Source organism: Muntiacus reevesi, chromosome 6 (assembly GCF_963930625.1).
Source record: "Muntiacus reevesi chromosome 6, mMunRee1.1, whole genome shotgun sequence".
Classification (NCBI taxonomy): domain Eukaryota; kingdom Metazoa; phylum Chordata; class Mammalia; order Artiodactyla; family Cervidae; genus Muntiacus; species Muntiacus reevesi.
Window position 1 is genome coordinate 81,076,606 of NC_089254.1, and position 18,283 is coordinate 81,094,888.

Genomic DNA, 18,283 nt, shown 5'->3' on the forward strand with positions numbered 1-18,283 from the left:
TTCATTGCTACAACAGATATTTATTGCATACTTCTATCAGTCTTATAGTCTGTGATGTGGGAAGTTCAAAAGATTCCTGGAGAATGACATCCTGTATTCTAGAAGACTCCTTGACAGTGTCACAAGCCCATTAATCATTGGTTGGTAAGAAGTGAAATGAAACCCCAAGTTTAATCTTTCTTTACAGAAAACAGCGCAACAGTTAGCACGTACTGAGGACCCAGCCAACCAGATATTAGAATGTACGAAAAGAGCAGTCTTCATGCATCTCTGATAAGTTGTTCCTTCTTACTCTAAGTGAGCAGTCAAGTTATGACTTCAGGACTCTTCTCAGATGAGCCAAGAACAGTCAATAGATAAGAGCACGTATGATACTTCACATCTGTATCTGCTACCCATTGAGACCTCGAAGAGTGGGATAGGAATACCTGAAAGATGGATACTGAGCCCTCCGTATTTAATTACTTTCTGAAAATAAGCACATGTTAATGAACTACAAGGCCATTTAGAAGACTAAATAGCACCTCATCTCCCAGATTCCTTCCAAACCCAGAAGCTGGTTTTGACATTGTTCATAGGAGACTTCTAGGCTCCTCTGTGTGTTTGGCGGTCAAGGGATAAGGGGAAGGGAATATTTAAATAAATGGATTGAACTGATCTATTGAGAAGACCTTGACAGATATGCCCAAAAAGGTTATGGGTTTCCCTGGTGGCTCAGATGGTAAAGAATTTGCCTGCAGTGCAGGAAGCCCAGGTTTGATCCCTGGGTCAGGAAGATCCCCTGGAGAAGAGAATGGCTACCCACTCTGGTATTCTTGCCTGGAAAATGCCATGGACAGAGGAGCCTGGTGGGCTACAGTCCATGGGGGTCACAAAGAGTCAGACATGACTGAAGCCACTTGGCGCACATGCAGTAACATCATAGGTTACGGTGACATTATACGTTACAGTAACATTATAGGTTATGGTGACTGCCAACAAATTTCTGACTCTGTTAAACCAGAACTTAGGATACTTAAAGCTTCCACACTTATTTATTAAAGCTTGGTAAAATGTAGTTGCAGTTTTAAAAGATATTGATGGAACATTTTTCATTTTTAGCTGTAATCAAGGGAAATGAAATAATTTTAGGTGTCGGGGAGGTCTAATTAGAGTTGCAGGGATTTTTGTTTGATTTTTTGTTTTAGAATTGTTCAAAGTAACCTCTAAACCTGGAATGATATAACAGAATGTCATATATATATATATATTTATATATGTATATATATATATATCTATCACAAAAGGTAAAATTTACTTTAATCAATATTCAATTTTATTACTCAATCACAGTTTCAGGGGCTGATTTGGAAATTTGACATATTCTTGGCAGTTCCTACATTGGATTGCTTCAACTGCATGTTTAGGCTTCTCCACTTGAACTAAGATGACATGAAATCATGTATTCTTTTGACATATTTGCTGATTACTTCTTCAAAACCATTGAGCTCCCACTTTGGCAAAACACTTAATATGTTTAGGTTTTTCAAAGTCACCTCTGCTTGGACTTCAAACTGGTGCTGTGCTTCCTGGTATTAAAAGTAAAAGAAGGTGAAAGTGTTAGTCACTTAGTCCTGTCCAACTCTTTGCGACCCGGACTGTAACCCACCAGACTTCTCTGTCCATGGAATTCTCCAGGCAAGAATACTGGAGTGGGTTGCCATTTCCTTCTCCGGGGGAAAACTTCCTGACCTAGGGATCAAACCCAGGCCTCCTGCATTGCAGACAGATTCTTTACCATCTGAGCCACCTGGGAAGCCCTAGGGGACCCTGTAGCTTCATGGGCCGGGAATCGAACCCTGGGCTTCTGCATAGCAGGCGATAATTCTACCACTGAGCCACCCATGTCTATTTAGTTGCGAGGGGGCGGGGGGAAGAACACCTGTTTTCTTACTACAAAGGTAAAGGACTGTACTAATGCTTAAACTCTCTTGTAGTTGTGATGCTCAGAGAAAGAAATTACCTTAATGGCTCTTCATTTGTCACCTCCAGAAACAAGCAATTTGATTATTTCCTTTATTATGATATATTAGAACTTCATTAATAAGGAAGTCTTACAAATAGGCTATCATTTTTTGAGAAAGATCACACTGTGCTAAATAATGAGATATGGGAATATATTGAACAACTTGACTTCTGCTGACTTTTACTTAAGAGCATGAAGTATTTTAAATTAGACTGTGTTAGTATTGATGAAACATGCACAAGGTGGGGGAATGATTTAAAGGCTTTATTCTATTTGGGGAGCTAGATAAATTGTATAATTTGAAACTAAATCTCTATGATCTGGCAGTAAGAAAACAACAACTCTTAATATACTGTTGGAGAGAGTGAGATTGGGGCAACCTTTTTAGAAGGCAGTTGAGTAATGTTGATCAAATTTACAATGCATTTACCCATTGACCCAACAATTACACATGTAGATTTGAATTCATCCCTAGATAAACTTGTAAAAGTACACCAGATTAGATGTTAAGAGTGTTCATGATAGTATTTTTGAAATAGCAGAAGAAAAACATTGCAAAAATAATCTAAATACACAGCAATAAGGGAATGGTTAAATTAAATATATTCATTAAATGGAACACCCCAAACCATTAAGAAGTATAAGGTAATTCTGAATATGCTGACATGGGCACAGAATTACCTTCTATCAATATGTGTTCATAAGTAAGTCATCATTGTTGGTTTTTACTTTTATACACTTAAAAAACTCATTAAATAATATTCTTGGAGAAGGAAATGACAACCCACTCCAGTATTCTTGTCTGGAAAATCCCATGGACAGAGGAGAGGAGCCTGGTGGGCTACAGATGAACTGTAGAGGTCTCAAAGAGTCAGACACGACTGAGCGACTAAGCACAAATAATATTCTACAAAATAATGAAACACTCTTCTTGAGGTTATCAAGGTCAAGAAGCATGATGAACTCTAGCTTGTGAAGGACTGCATTGTCAGGAAGTCAACTCAAGCTGTCTATGTAGTATTCTCATCGCAAACGGAAGTCAGTTCCTACACCACCACTCTCTGAATCCAGAGTGCATCTCTCAGCTGTACAGAAGACAGACCTTCCTGGGGAGGGAGAGGGAGACATTATATCTACTTCCCCTCCTGAGCAAGAAAATTTAAATGTTACCTCAATTGTTTTACTAGTCTATGGTAAGAGAACATACCACTAAGCAAAGGGCTCTCTAAACATGCCTTCATGCTTGATGGATCTAACCTTGATTCAGAATGGAGAGAAAATTTACTGCCTATTTCCCTTGGACCCAGGAGGTTAACACAGCAGACTATTTTGAAAGCCACTCCAAAAGGGAACAATAAAATGACTGTCTTTTGCTCTTTTGAATCTTTCCAGAATTGCAACTTCTGGTGAGCCCTTCTGTGTGTCTGGATCAGAGTATACAATTAAAGCTGAGGACTTCAAGTCACCTTTTAAAAACACTGAAGTCGCATATGTGGAAACCAGGGGACTGGAGACGTGAACAGCTGTAAGCTCATCATCTTGAATTGTTATACCACACATGCATTTTAGAAGATAGCCAATAAGAAAAAAAGCACTAGACACATCTAGGGGTTTTTACATGTTTGAAGTTTTAGGTTCTGTTACATAAATTTTCAACTATCTCTTCTTAATAAAGAATGTCACAGTCTATTTTCTTCTAGACTAATTCAAACCTCTCTTGCCATAGAATAAGCATTTGGGTAAATAGGACTCTTATCTAGAAAGTTACATTAATGGAAATTGAATTTAAAAGCTTGACAGTGTGAAACTATAAAATTTTAACTTCCATTTTATATTCAAATAACACGCCTTAGTCTATGAGTATGGCTGAATGATTTTTTTCTAGTTATTTTTTTAGGACTCTAAGAAAACAACTGTAGGGTACCAAGTTACTTAAGTTGCTTCCAGGGAAATGATTTTGTCATGTAGATAAATTACAGTAAAAAATTTAGAGATTTTAATTATCTTATCCAATGTGCAAAAGAGTTTGCCTCATGTCATTTTATAATTTTTAGATAGTATTTGAAGAGTCATACTCATTTCTGCTTATGTAGACTTCAAAAGATGAAATAGCACTCTCTTTTCATTGCCTGAACTTAGATAATTGGAATACAGAAATAGGGTGCAGAAGAGAAAAGAGCTATACATTTTGGTTGAAGAAGGAAATGGCAACCCACTCCAGTATTCTTGCCTGGAGAATTCCATGGACAGAGCAGCCTGGTGGGCTACAGTCCACGGGGTCGCAAAGAGTCGGACACGACTGATTGATTCACACACACACATACATTTTGGTACCAGTTATGATGGATGTGGGTTTCCATGGTGACTCAAATGGTAAAGAATCTGCCTGTAATGTGGGAGTCGCAGGTTCGATCCCCGGGTCGGATAGATCCCCTGGAGAAGGCAACGGCAACTCACTCCGGTATTCTTGCCTGGAGAATTGCATGGACAGAAGAGCCTGGCAGGCTATATCCATAGAGTCGAATCTCAAAGAGTAGGACACAACCGAGAGACTAACACACATACACACATGATCAAAGTCTATTTGCTTCATCACAAAACATTCAACTAGTGTTTTGTTTTTTTTTGTTTTTCCTTTTTTAGACTGAGGTGTTTCCTGAAACTTCATCCCTTAAATTAACCCTTAGTGATCATGTGGTGTAGATTATTGCATGCATGCGCGCTCAGATGCTTCAGTTGTGCCCAACTCTTTCCAACCTCATGGACTGTAGCCCGCCAGGCTCCTCTATCCATGGGGATTCTCCAGGCAAGAATACTGGAGTGGCTTGCCATGCCCTCCTCCAGGGGATCTTCCCAACCCAGGGATCGAACCTGCGTCTCTCATGTCTCCTGCATTAGGAGGCAGGTCCTTTACCATTAGCGCCACCTGTGGGTTATAAGTAGAATAAACTTATTGGGGAAAGTATTCTGGCATATTTTTCATGATCTGTCCACTACTCAGAAACAATATCTTGTAGAAGAAAAGATAGAGCAAAGGTAGACAAGGGCAGAACAGGAAGATTTCAGGGGTTTCCTACACTTTTATTTGTACCTCTTTTGTTGGGATGGTACCAGATGTGACTCATGTAACATATTTTTTAGATCTTTAGACCTTATTTTTGGTATTATTTTAGCTTTTGTTTAGGGAGGCCCATACACTGAAGGCTGGGATCCAAGGAGTGAAAGATGGGATGTACAAAGTGCTGAGGTAATTTACAGTTTACATACTCACTCCAACTTATGCAGCTTTAATTATGTTTTGTAATTTTTAGGAATCAAACCACAGCCCTTGCTCCACAAGAAACACTCTTGAGAGCCAAAGATTTATCTGTAATTCTTAAAGCATATGTACTGGTGACATCCTTAACTCCTCTGCGTGCATTCATTCATTCGACCGGCACAGTTTGGAGTCCACCAAAGAAAAAACGCTTCACTGTCAAGGTAAAATTTCCATCGAAGCAGTTATTTCCCACAAAGTGTACTGAAGATAAGTAAAGTGAGTTGGGCTGCCTTTTTTTGACCTTTATGATTATCAACTCCTATGGAACAAAGATCGTATCATTTTATTGCTGCAAGCAGAGATTTTCATTTAATAAGTGTAGTTCAAAAATCACCTAGAAACAGCTTCACTCGGGATCACAAAGGCTACATCTTTTTTTTTTTCCCCTCAATTTATCATTTTAGTCAGTTCTTTGACCCATTATAAAGCTAGTTTTCAACTATGGTCTGTTTTTCTTGACTTGACTTTCTACTTAAGAAAAATGTAGTTGGTGCAAGAAAGGAAAATATAGTTTTGCCCTTATGCTTTTTGCTTTATTTTTAGGAAGCATAGTGCCTATTTCATTTTGGCATTCAATATGGAATATTTGTTGAGTAAAAAACAACTCTCTCAAGGATGCCTGACATAGAGAGCCCTGATATAAAGCATGATGAGAAAGTTTTCAGGGAAGAACTTAATAATAACCTCCAAAAAATTTAGTTATAAGAGGTAATTCAGCTTAGCTTAGTCTAGTAAGTGTATATTTGATAAATTTTAAGGAGTTTCTGATTTTACAGAAATAATTGTTCAGATCTCAGGTAAGAGGAAATGCATAATGCTTTCTTTCAGTTTCCTCCCACTTCCTCTTATCTGTTTTCTGAACAATTACTTCTATAAAATCAAATCCAACGCCTTCAAAGAACAAATACCACACAATCCCACTTACAGAAGGAATCTAAACTAGTCAAACTCACAGGAGCAAAGAATAGAATGGTGGTTACCAGGGGCTGGAGAGGTGTTAGTCTAAGGATATAAAATTTCAGTTATGCTAAATGAGTCCTAGAGATCTATATACTTACAGTATAGTGCCTATAGTTAATAATACTGAGATTTGCTAAGAGGATAGATTTTAAGTGTTCTTATCACCAAACAAATAAATAGGTAGGATGAAGGAAAACTTTTGGAAGGGATAGATATGTTTATAACTTGATTGCGGTGATGGGTTCATGGGTGTATACGTATCTCTAAACTCATCATCTTATATACATTAAATTTGTACATATTTTTGTATTCTAATCAGAATAAAATGGTTTAATAAAAAGAGAAGGCACAAGTGCCTCTTATAATTTCAAGAGATTTAAAAGTGGCTGTAATTGATACTTTTCAGAAGTTATCTTACATAAACTACACTTTAAGTTCTGGAAAATCTTCCAACAGTGAAAGATTTTTAAAAGGCATGTTTAAATATTGTCACTGAAAAAACAGATAAGCTTGATAAAAGATGCAAGGGTTACATTGCTTAATAAAATAGATAACTGTTATTGTAAGGAAATGGTGTTGATGACTTAGGTCTTAAGAGTAGTTACATTTAAGGACAATAATCAGTATATTATATCAGTATATATGATTTTTAATTAATCATGAAAAACTGGAATCTAATTTGGTTTGTCTTTTGTGTTATCTCCTACAAGTCTTCACAGTGGCTATTTATATTCCCTAAGAACCTTTAATTATTCTCCAGTTGCCCTTTTCTGTTAAATTGAATTGTATGAAATTGCTGACAATTGTGAGCTACAAAAAATTACAATTTCCTATGATTCAACCAAGTAATTGGAACTTGGATATAGAAAGATACAAGAATCATCTTCCTCAATTCATGTCACATTCATGTATTTGGCAAATATTTGTTGAGCAGAGACCAGAACCCCTGTCCTTGTAGAACTTGAAACATCTGTGCATGCAGTCCTCCTCTCTTGTTTTATCTGTACTATTTATTACATTTGATTCCCAGCTCCCACTTAATTCTCCTTCCCCTCAAGGGTGAGTTACTCAGTTGTGACCGACTCTTTGTGACCCCATGGACTGTAGCCCACCCAGATCCTCTGTCTGTGGAATTCTTTAGCAAAGAATATTAGATAATTTTTTTCTAACCTTTTTTTTTTTTTTTAAATGCAGCACTGCATACTTTTAGGAAGAAACTGCTGTGTATACATCTTCTGTGTTACTTTTCACTGATTTATGGTATTGCTAACGTGTATTCCATTGTATTTTACCTATCCACAGCTCATGCTTCAACTCTTGACTGAAGCAAACAATACTTCAAATGTACAAACCCTTCTGTTTGACTCTTTATGAACCTGCATATCATTTTCCGAAGAATACATACCCAGAGCTGGAGTTGCTGGGTTGTAAAATAGGGGTTCATTTGATAGAATTAAATGATGCCAGTTTTCCCTTCAGAATGCATATATCCATTTCCATGCCCCAACAATTAGGCCAATATTTGACCTTTTCCAGCTGTGTCAAGTGAAAAGTGGGAACTCATTCTTGCGAATAGCTCAATTTGTCATCTATTAACTTTATTACAGTGTTCTGTTTTGACTAGAAATCTTCAGCTGATTAATCAAATTAATTTTTTTCTTATGGTTCTTCTTCAGAAATTTGGTCTCAGAAATCATTTCTTATCTCTTAAGTCACAAAAATGTGCTTCTCCATTTTTTCCCATTACCTTTATAATTTTTTCTGGACATATAAATATTTAATTCAGTTAGAGTTCTACCTCTAATGCAGTTTTTTCCTCTATGTAATTGGTTCTCATGAGCTAAAAACTTATCATTCCCTATGAATCCGACATCACTTGTATTGTATAAGATTCCACGTGTATACGGGGATGCCTCTGGGATTTCTGTTCTGTTCCAGTTGGCCCACTTGTTTTTATTATTTTGGCAATATAAATATTTATTCATGCCTGACAGGGGAGGTTCATCTTTTTTGCTTTTTCTTTTCAAGATTAGGTTAACTATACGGTAGACATTTATTTCCTTATAAACATTTTAGAATATCAAGTATAACTTTTTAAATCCTACTGAAATTTCAATATATCATAACATTGAATTTATAGTTTAATTTTTGAAGAATTGATTTTCATAATATTAAGTCTCTCTGTTATTCAGGTCATTTTATTTGTCCTTTGTTAGAGTTTATTATTTTTTGCTCCACAGAGATCATATATAGTCTTGTGTAAGTTTACTTCAAGATTCCCTAAAGTATTTTTTTATATTGGTTTTTAAATTATATTTTCCAGTTGGTTATTATTAGGATAGTGTGTACATGCTCAGTTGCTTAGCATTGTGATTGACTCTTTGCAACCCTTACCGTCTGAAGCCTGCCAGGCTCCTCTGTCCACGGGATTCTCCAGGCAAGAACACTAGAGTGGGCTTGCATTTCCTTCTCCTAGGGGGTCTTCCTGACCCAGGGATCACACCCACGCCTCTTTTGTCTCCAGCACTGGCAAGTGGGTTGTTTACCTATTGTCCCACCTGGGAAGCCCGTTATTAGGATATTGTGGGCGAATTCTTTCCCATCTGAACCACAAGGGAAGCCCATTACTAGGACAGAGAAATCCTATCCTAATAGAAGTTTTTAGAGTAGAACTTCTGTTTGATAAACTTGTTTCAGTAAGTTCACTATCGATATCATTGGTTTTACTAGGTGTTTTATCTGCGAATAAGGCCATGTTAATCTCTTTTCCTTTTATTTCTTAGCTATCTTTTCTTCTTCCTTTTTTTTTTCTTTTTCTTGACTAATGTTGTCCAGGATAGCCAACACTATCTTTAAAAGTAGAATTGATAGTGTTCTTGAGTTGAGTATCTTTTAAGATGAACACATCTCAGGTTTGTCTGTTAAGTAAAATGCTTACAGTAGGTTTTTGGTGTTTAAGCTTTACAATCTCTGCCAAAGCAAGGAGAATAGTACAGTTAACTGCAGTGGGTCTATCATTACATTTCAGTTAATTATGGTTATCCTCATGTTTATCTGGTTGTATTTTGTTGCTAGATTTTCTTTTGATAAAACTTCCCTGCATAAATGAGAGAAAACCTACTTGATTATTCTGGACTGTTTTCAATATTCTGTTGGATTTATTTGCAGTTTTTATACCTATGTTCATAAATGATGTGGACTTATATTTTCTTATGTTTCTCATATGGTTTTTATAATTTACATTATTTCTAGCTTCATAAAATTAAGTTGGATAACATTCACTCTTTTTCAGTTTTTTGGATCAGCTTATATAAGAGAGGAATTAGATTGCCCTCAAGAATTTGGTACAAGTCTCTTGAAAAAAATTAGATTTGAAGGGTTTTTTAAAAACAGCATTGACATTTCAATTTATTGAAAACATTTTGGTTGCTTTTAAGTTCTCAATTTCTTCATGTACAGTTTGGTAGTTTTGGGGAGGGGTTACCAATTTCATCAAATTTTTAAATTCTTTAGTATATAGTAGATTATAATGTTTTTATTTTTATATTTGTTGTGTTTACAGCTATTTCATCTTTTTCAGTTCATCCTTTGTAGATAAGCATTATGCATTTTCTTCTTATTTTCCTATTAAAATTGCCAGAAGTTTTTCTGCTGGTTGGTTAAATCTTTTTAAAGAAACTAGTTTTTTACTTTGTTAATTTTTTAAATCATTCTGATGTTGTTGTCCCCAGTTTCACAGATTTATGCTGTTATTTGCATCATTTCTTGGCTGCTAGTATTGTTTGCTCTATTGTTGCTTTTTAGTTCCTCATTTGAATGTTTGCCTCCTTTATGCTTAACATTTTTGTTTCCCAGCAAAAATGGCTAAAGCCATGCATTCCTTTTATGTCCTGCTTTAGTCATGTCTCATAAATTTCGAATTATCTAACTCTAAATACTTTTTAATATTCTTTATGATTACCTTGTTTAGCTCAAGGTATTTGATAACATATTCAGTTTATAAACAAAGGATTCTTTTTCAGCTATCCTTTTGTGATGAATTCCTGATTTATTGCATTGTTATCAGAGGACAAATCCTGTATGCTACTGATATCTTGGAATTTATCCAGGCTTTCTTTTATTGACTAATAATCTTTATATTAAAAAAAAAAATCTTCCATGAGTGCTTGGAAACAAAAACTCTACATGGGTATAGAATTCTATATATATTAACAAGACCAGTGCTCTAACCCCTGAGCTATGGCGCCAACTAGAATTCTATGTGTATTTAAAGGCTCACTTATTAATCATATTTTGCAGATACTTGATTTCTTCCTGTTTGATCTAATAGTTGCTAAGTGGAATGTGTTAAGATCTCTGACTAAAGTTGTTGGTCTGTTTCTCCCTGTCTTTCTGCTAGCTGAATGTTTTGAAATCGTGTTGTTTGTTACAGTTTATGATGGCGACAGCTTCTTTTTCCACAGTTCCTCTTTGGGCACGTGTGCTCACCTGCTCAGTCGTGTCCAGCTCTTTGCCACCCCGTGGACTGCAGCCTGCCAGGCTCGTCTGTCCATGAATTTTTCAAGCAAGAATACTGGAGAGGGTTGCCATTTACTACTCTAGGAGTCTTCCCGACCCAAGGATCAAATCCATGTCTTTTGAGTCTTCTGCATTGGCAGGCAGTTTCTTTACCGTTTTGCCACCTGGGAAGCCCATAGTTCCTTTAGCCAGTATATTTATCTTTATCTTTATATATATATATATATGTATATATATATTTATATTTGTCTTAGGATACAACTGCTTAAATTCTATTTTAGTCTATGTTAAGATTTTTGTGAATTTTCTTTTGGTTCATATTCTTGTTTTCGCATATTTTTTTTTAATTTTTCCCTCTTGATATGTCTTTGTAGTAAATGTATTTTTTTTAATAATCAGTAGAGTTTTGAAATTTATTGTTGTCACCCAAGCTGAGAATCTTCATTTTTTAATTTATGATTTTTAATTAACTTGCATAGATTATTTAGGACTTATTCCTACTATCTTATTTTTTTAAATTTTCAGTGCATTGATTTGTTTCATTTAAAATATCTTTTCCTGTTTTTCACTGTAGAGATGAAATTTTCTTCTGTTAGCTTAAAAGTTATATATTCTTAATGTAACATACTGTGAATGTCCTTCATTTGAGACATACACTCATGCTTATTTTCTCCAATTAAGTTATTACATTTTAGTATCTTCCACTCTGCCCCCTCATGACTAATGTCATTTGCTGTCTATACCACTTTTCCATATTCCATCATCACAGTGTACATTTAAAAATTCTGATTGAAATAATCATTTGGGTGGGGTTATTTTCTTAAAAAACAAAGCCATAATCAAACTTTATCAAGGAATTTGTCACCTTTACATCCCCTGATTATTCACAGTCAGGTCAGGGAAGTCGCTCAGTTGTGTCCGACTCTTTGCGACCCCATGGACTGTAGCCTACCAGGTTCCTCTGTCCATGGGATTTTAGAGGAAAGAATACTGGAGTGGGTTGCCATTTCCTTCTCCAAGAGATCTTCCGGACCCAGGGTTATTACTCACAGTATCCTCCTAGATTTGCTTCTTTTCTTATCTGTGTTTTCAGTTTGAGCCTGAAGTCTTTACTCTTTAATTCTGGGAAATTTGTTTCCATTATTTCTTGTAATATTTTTGCCACAGTTTTTTCCTCTGTTGTTCAAATTTCGACCCCTTCATTTCGTGGGCTAGTTCCCCTTAGCTTGAGAAAGTGAAGTGGCTCAGTCATGTCTGACTCTTTGCAGCCCCATAGACTGTAGCCTACCAGGCTCCTCCGTCCATTGGATTTTCCAGGCAAGAGTACTGGAGTGGGGAGACATTTCTTTCTCAACTTGAGAACTATGTACATTTTTACTTACAGCTATTGATTTCTTCGGAGAAGGCAATGGCACCCCACTCCAGTAGTCTTGCCTGGAAACTCCCGTGGACGGAGGAGCCTGGTAGGCTGCAGTCCACAGGATCGCTAAGAGTCAGACACGACTGAGTGACTTCACTTTCACTTTCATGCATTGAAGAAGGAAATGGCAACCCACTCCAGTGTTCTTGCCTGGAGAATCCCAGGGACGGCGGAGACTGGTGGGCTGCCGTCTATGGGGTCACACAGAGTTGGACACGATTGAAGCGGCTTAGCAGCAGCAGCATTGATTTCTTACTGTTTTTCCTCTCGATTCTTTTTAACGATCCTTTTCTATATTTCATTTTCCTACCATCTACCATTATTTCTAATATGAAGATATTAATCATGCTTATTTTAAATTCCTAACCCATTAATTTTGTTCTTTTATACTTTTTTTAACTTCGTATTTTATATTGGAACATAGTTGATTAACAATGTTATGTTAGTTTCAGGCGTACAGCAAAGTGATTCCGTCACACATATACATGTTTCTATTCTTTTTCAAATTCTTTTGACATTTAGGTTGTTACATGATATTGATCAGAGTTCCCTGAACTATGCAGTAGGTCCTTGTTGGTTATTGATTTTAAATATAGCAGTGGGGACATACCAATCCCAAACTCCCTAAATATTCCCTTCCACCCAGTCTTCCCCACTGGTAACCATAAGTTCATTCTTTAAGTCTGTGAGTCTGTTTCTGTTTTGTAAATAAGTTCATTTGTATCATTTCTTTTTAGAGTCTTCATATAAGCAATATCATATTTCTTTTCTCTGTCTGAGTTGCTTCACTCATTATGACAATCTCTGGGTCCATCCATGTGGCTGCAAATGCTTAGCTCATTAATTTTAGAAGTCCAGGGTGCTATCCATTGCCACAGAGCCCCTGTGGCTTTAGAAGCACTGGTTTTAGAAGCATGATATATGGCATTTAGTTTATTACTTTCCTTTCGAGGTGGTTGTGCTTTTCACGTGTGCGCTCTTTTGTTCTTTGAGCTGAAGTTATCCTTCAGATACTATTTATTCTAGTAGTTACCATATCAGGGGAAGGCCAGGTAAATCCGAAAGGGATGGAAGACTTCCCTGATGGTTCAGTGGTTAAGATTCCACCTTGCCATTCAGGGGATGCAGGGTCAATCCCTGCTGAGGAACTAAGATCTCGGGTGCTGTGGAGCAGCTAAGCCCGCACGTGAAAACTACTGAGCCTGTGCATCACAGCTAGAGGGTCTGAGCGCTGCAATGAAAGGTCCCACCTGCTGCAACTAAGACCCGATGCAGCCAAATAAATGAATGTTTTAAAAAACCCACAACAGTGACAAAAGAGGGCTGAAGGTGAGTTCCAGGCATTGTAAAATAACTTTTCATCATCTCTCTGTGCCACCATGGCATCAGATGACTTCTGTGTTCAGAATCTCACTCCCTAATCCCTTAAGTAGAAGAATCTTGGGAGGAGACAGTTCCCTTCGTTATAATTCATCAACCTTGGGGTCCGGGAGAGAAGGAGCTGGAGGAATGAATGCCAGATGTGACGTAATCCCACACATCTCGTCAGCTCCTCACCTGAGGGAGACATTCAGCAACCTGAATCCTGTAGACTTCACATCCCTAACAGAGAAGGAGCAGTCAGTGATTGTTCTCGGGGACCACCCAGATGAGGCCGGAGGGAAGCAAAAATGCTTTACTGCAACCTGTCCTCTCAAAGAAATCTCTGGCAACACTCTCCTCTAATTGCAATCATCCCTGCCCACGGTAGCTCAGACGGTAAAGAATCTGCCTGCAATGCAATCCCTAGGTTGGGAAGATCCCCTCAAGTAGGAAATGGCAGCCCACTCCAGTTTTCTTGCCTGGAGAATTCCATGGACGGAGGAGCCTGGTGGGCTACAGTCCATGGGGTTGCAAAGAGTTGGACACGACTGAGCAACTAACACCGCCCACAGCCACCACTGTCCCAGCTGGTTCAAAATATCTTTCAGAATCACCGGCATGCAAGTTTTGATCTGTTCTTTAGTTAAATTCATACTTCAGTCTCACTTAACCTATAATAGTTCACCATCTTGCTGGGAAACTGAAGCTCCTAGATATTCCAGGTAATTGTTTTTAAGGTTTTTTTATTTTTTCTTTTACCTTTATTTAAGCACCACATTCCCCCAACCCTGGTATTTTACGATAACCTTTTTTTTTGATGAAAGTATTTCCTGAAGGAAAATTGTATGAAAGGAAAGCTCTTTGTGATTTGATTTTCTTTAGGTTTTCACACTTTATTCACTACGTTGTTTCTTTTATTCATTTCTTTGTCATGTCTGCAGGACAGACGCGAGCTGCCGTCCTAGCCCAGGAAAGCACGCAGCTCTTGTCAGTTTCATCCTGTCCTTGAGATTTGTCTTTCCAAGATCTTGCCTGACTCTTCTAGACAATACTGTTATCTGCTCTCGAAGGGGAGGTAGTGCACTTCCTGGGTTAATGTGCCAGCGAGCAGTGATTTCCTTCTAGAGGCCAGAGTTACACTTCATGCCGCAGATAGGTTCAGAAAGCCAGGGTCTATTTTTTTACCCTTCAACTGAAGTACTTATCGCTTCCGTTAAAACACATAGATTATACTTATCTGTTCAATCACTCACCCCTCCTCCAAAATACAGCTTCTATGTGATATTTTTCGATGTGAAAAAATACATGGAAATGTTTTCAATGCTAATGTGACAGATAGGACCAAACCTACTTTAAAGACTGACCATGTGATATGTGTGTGTGTTAGTGGCTCAGCCGTGTCTGACTTTTTGCGACCCCGTGAACTGTAGCCTGCCAGGCTTCTCTGTCCATGGAGTTCTCCAGGCAGGGATACTGGAGTGGGTCTCCATTCCCTTCTCCAGGGGATCTTTTGGACCCAAGGATTGAACCCAGGTCTCCTGCATTGTAGGCAGATTCTTTACCCATTGAGCTACTAGGGAAGCCCAACCAGGGGATACCAATGTTTTATTAAATAAATTCCACAAGACATAATTTGTGTGTTTGTGTACTGAGTCCTGAATCCTAGGGCTGAATCATTAGTGATTTACGCGCTGGGCAGTGAGGCAAGCCCACTAAACTGGTTATCAGTGGCCATTTATAGAACATTTTGGCAGCTAAAGGAGTATGAAAGTAGTAACAGATTTAACTGTGAGCTCATTTATTTCCAATTAGGTCTGCTGCTGAGATACTATATGTGGTAAAGCTTTAGAGAGAGTTGAAAAATATCATCAATGCAAATTTGAGAAATAATGGAGGTAGAAGCTTTATAAACTAAATTTTTCTAAAATCCTCTTCTGTACAAAAAGAATAATTTAAAATGTAAGTGTTTGAGATTTCCAAAGAATGTTCAAATGTACCAGGGCAGGATGGAAAAAGGGTAAGAAAATTAATGGCAAATGCAACATTTGATTACTCTATCCTAGTCCAGATTTAAAACAACCATTTTTGCTGCTGTTAAGGTAATGCCATTTTCCTGGTGAATAAATCCAACTTCAAGCTATATTTTATTCAGAAATTTCTTCCCTGAAAAAATAACTCTCAATTCAATTATAAAACATTCCAGTTATACCTATGAATTGACCAGTCAAACTCTGCCACAGCCATTCTAACTATAACTTTCAGTCAAATACGTCCATGGCTGTCTTTAAACACAGGTCATATAGATTAACTGCAAGAAATTTAAATTTGGTTCTTAGAGTGAAAAGCCACAATTATCCCTTCATCTACTATAAAGTTATCCAACAGAGAGGAAACTCTTATCTGTAGCTTCTTTATGATGTCTGGAGATTCTTTATACCTGTGATCATAGCTGACTGCTTTGATGAAAATGTATTGCTGGAGTGACTTATGATTCCTGGCAAGAAGACCTAGCCAAAGCCTTCTTTTGTCTAGCTGAGACATAAATGACTTAAGTGAATTCTCATTTTGATCCACAATTCTATATGCAAAGATGTTCTTTTGTTGATATTTGGTATTCAAAAGTTACAGGAGGATAATTCCTTGAATGTAATCAGCTCTTGATAAATACTTGGGATGAATTCCATCAGCGATCATTTAAAAATGTTTAACCACATGAAGAAATTGCCCAAGGCTATTTACACCCTAACTGTTTGAATTCAGCCCCTGTGTTTTGCAAGCATCTTCTAGTGGCCTTCCAGTAAATGTAATAGACAGATGTCATCATCTGAATTTCTAGGCAAGGCCACTTTGATAAAAATGGGAAAACACAGGACATTGCTGGCTTTGCTCAAGTCAGTATCTATGAGAATCATCTCCAGTGTAAACCAGAGCTAAAGCAAGCTCGTGCCCAGTCTCTAGATCACCAGCCGTCTACCCCCACTGCACTGGCCTTCGGGGGACCATTCTTCCATTTCCGGTGCCCGAAGCTCCCTCACATCGATGGAATCCGCAGACGTGCACAGAGGACTGAACCTTGGCAACGAGGGGCCCGTTGTTATTTACAAGGACCCCTTTTAATGGATGCATATATCTCTTATTCAGTTTCGGGAACATGACACAGTTGCAGGGATGAAGTTAGCCTCATTTGTCATCGATATTTATGCTGTGCCTTTCATAATGTCAGGTGAGATAGCTCATATATTCCCAAGGTAAAAATGAGTAATATCTTTGGAAGCAGGTATAAAGTTACAATACAGTTTTTCAACTTGAGGAAGTGTTCTTCCCCTGATTTTCATTTTACGTCTAAAATGGCAGACTATGGAACAGACCTTGTAAAAGACTTTTTCTCTGAGCATCTGGCTCTTCTGTAGGCCTGGGAGATTTGTGTCAGTTGTAGGAAGAATGTGAATAAAAGCCTGCTTCTGGGAGTTTGTAAAATGAGTTGATGTATTACTTAGTCTACTCTTGCTTGGATTAAATTTTTAAATTGTATCAGGGTGTTCATTTTTAAGTATGATTTTATATAAATAGGAATTATAGATAACCAGCATAAAATTAAAGAAACATGTGACTAGAGCTGAATTACAATAAAAACCCAAATAATAATTGCAAAATTAACACTTATCTAATCAATTCACACTGATGTTAAATACTACTTCAGATCTGTTTGTTCTAGAAAAAGAATGATTATTTTGCAACTGCACAGGATTTTAAAGTGCATAAATGCAAAACAATGTTATGCTGTTAATGACATTGGTGTATTGAAAGCAGCTTTATCTCTTGTGCTGAAAACTTGCACTTCATTTCTTTCATTCACTCATTCATTTCCACCTTGTTCCATAAAAGCTTTCAAGTAATTCTGTACATTCATTCACTTATCCTTATATGGAATCTGGATTATTAGCCTAAATAGGAAGAAAAGTATTTATTAATTATGGTCACATTTACTTGATCCAAAATGACCATTTAAACATATGACCCTAAGCTTTCAGAACTGTAAGCAAATTCTGGAGAGTGCCAGGTGCACAAAAAATACTAGTCAATGAATGACTGTCTATCATTACCATTTTTACTAAAGGTATCTTATTAATTGTAACTTGCTAAAAACTGAAATTTGAAGAAATATTTAAGAGTAAATTCTACAACAGAATAATACAATCAATTTATATAAACCATCTTTATTAATTGTTATCTCTTCTGAACTAATGTAGTGAACTGATATAATTATCTGATATGGGCACGTTATATATATGCATTGTAGTGACAACATAAAGGTGAAACCTAATTCTAATTAATACTTTGTTAATTATTATTTCCTTTAATGCAAAAAAAAAAAAAAAAAAAAAAAAAACCCAAAAAAACCCAAAGGACAAGTGTCAATTATCTATCCAGAAAAATGGAGGTTAACTGATATTCAGGGACTTCGGTGTGAGATCAGGTGAGGTAAGTGAATGCATTCAGGAAGCTTTAGAGATGGAAGACCTCGGTGGTATTTGGGGTTTTAAGGCTTTTTGCCTGCTTCTTGTGGCTCAGCTAGTAGAGTCCGCCTGCAATGCGGGAGACCTGTGCTGGATCCCTGGGTTGGAAGATCCCCTGGAGAAGGGAAAGGCTATCTACTCCAGTATTCTAGCCTGGAGAACTCCATGGACTGTATAGTCCG

General features: G+C 37.2%; 1 protein-coding gene across 3 annotated transcripts in view; it reads left to right on the top strand.

Annotated features, from left to right (window-relative positions):
- Window positions 1-18,283, top strand: part of CPED1 (cadherin like and PC-esterase domain containing 1) — a 320,654-nt gene that overhangs the window by 117,295 nt on the left and 185,076 nt on the right. For all 3 annotated transcript variants that reach the window (XM_065938748.1, XM_065938750.1, XM_065938749.1), the window contains exons 5-6: window positions 3,398-3,530; window positions 5,317-5,485. In XM_065938748.1, the coding sequence (XP_065794820.1) occupies window positions 3,398-3,530; window positions 5,317-5,485 (302 nt within the window). The remainder of the gene's footprint in view (window positions 1-3,397; window positions 3,531-5,316; window positions 5,486-18,283) is intronic.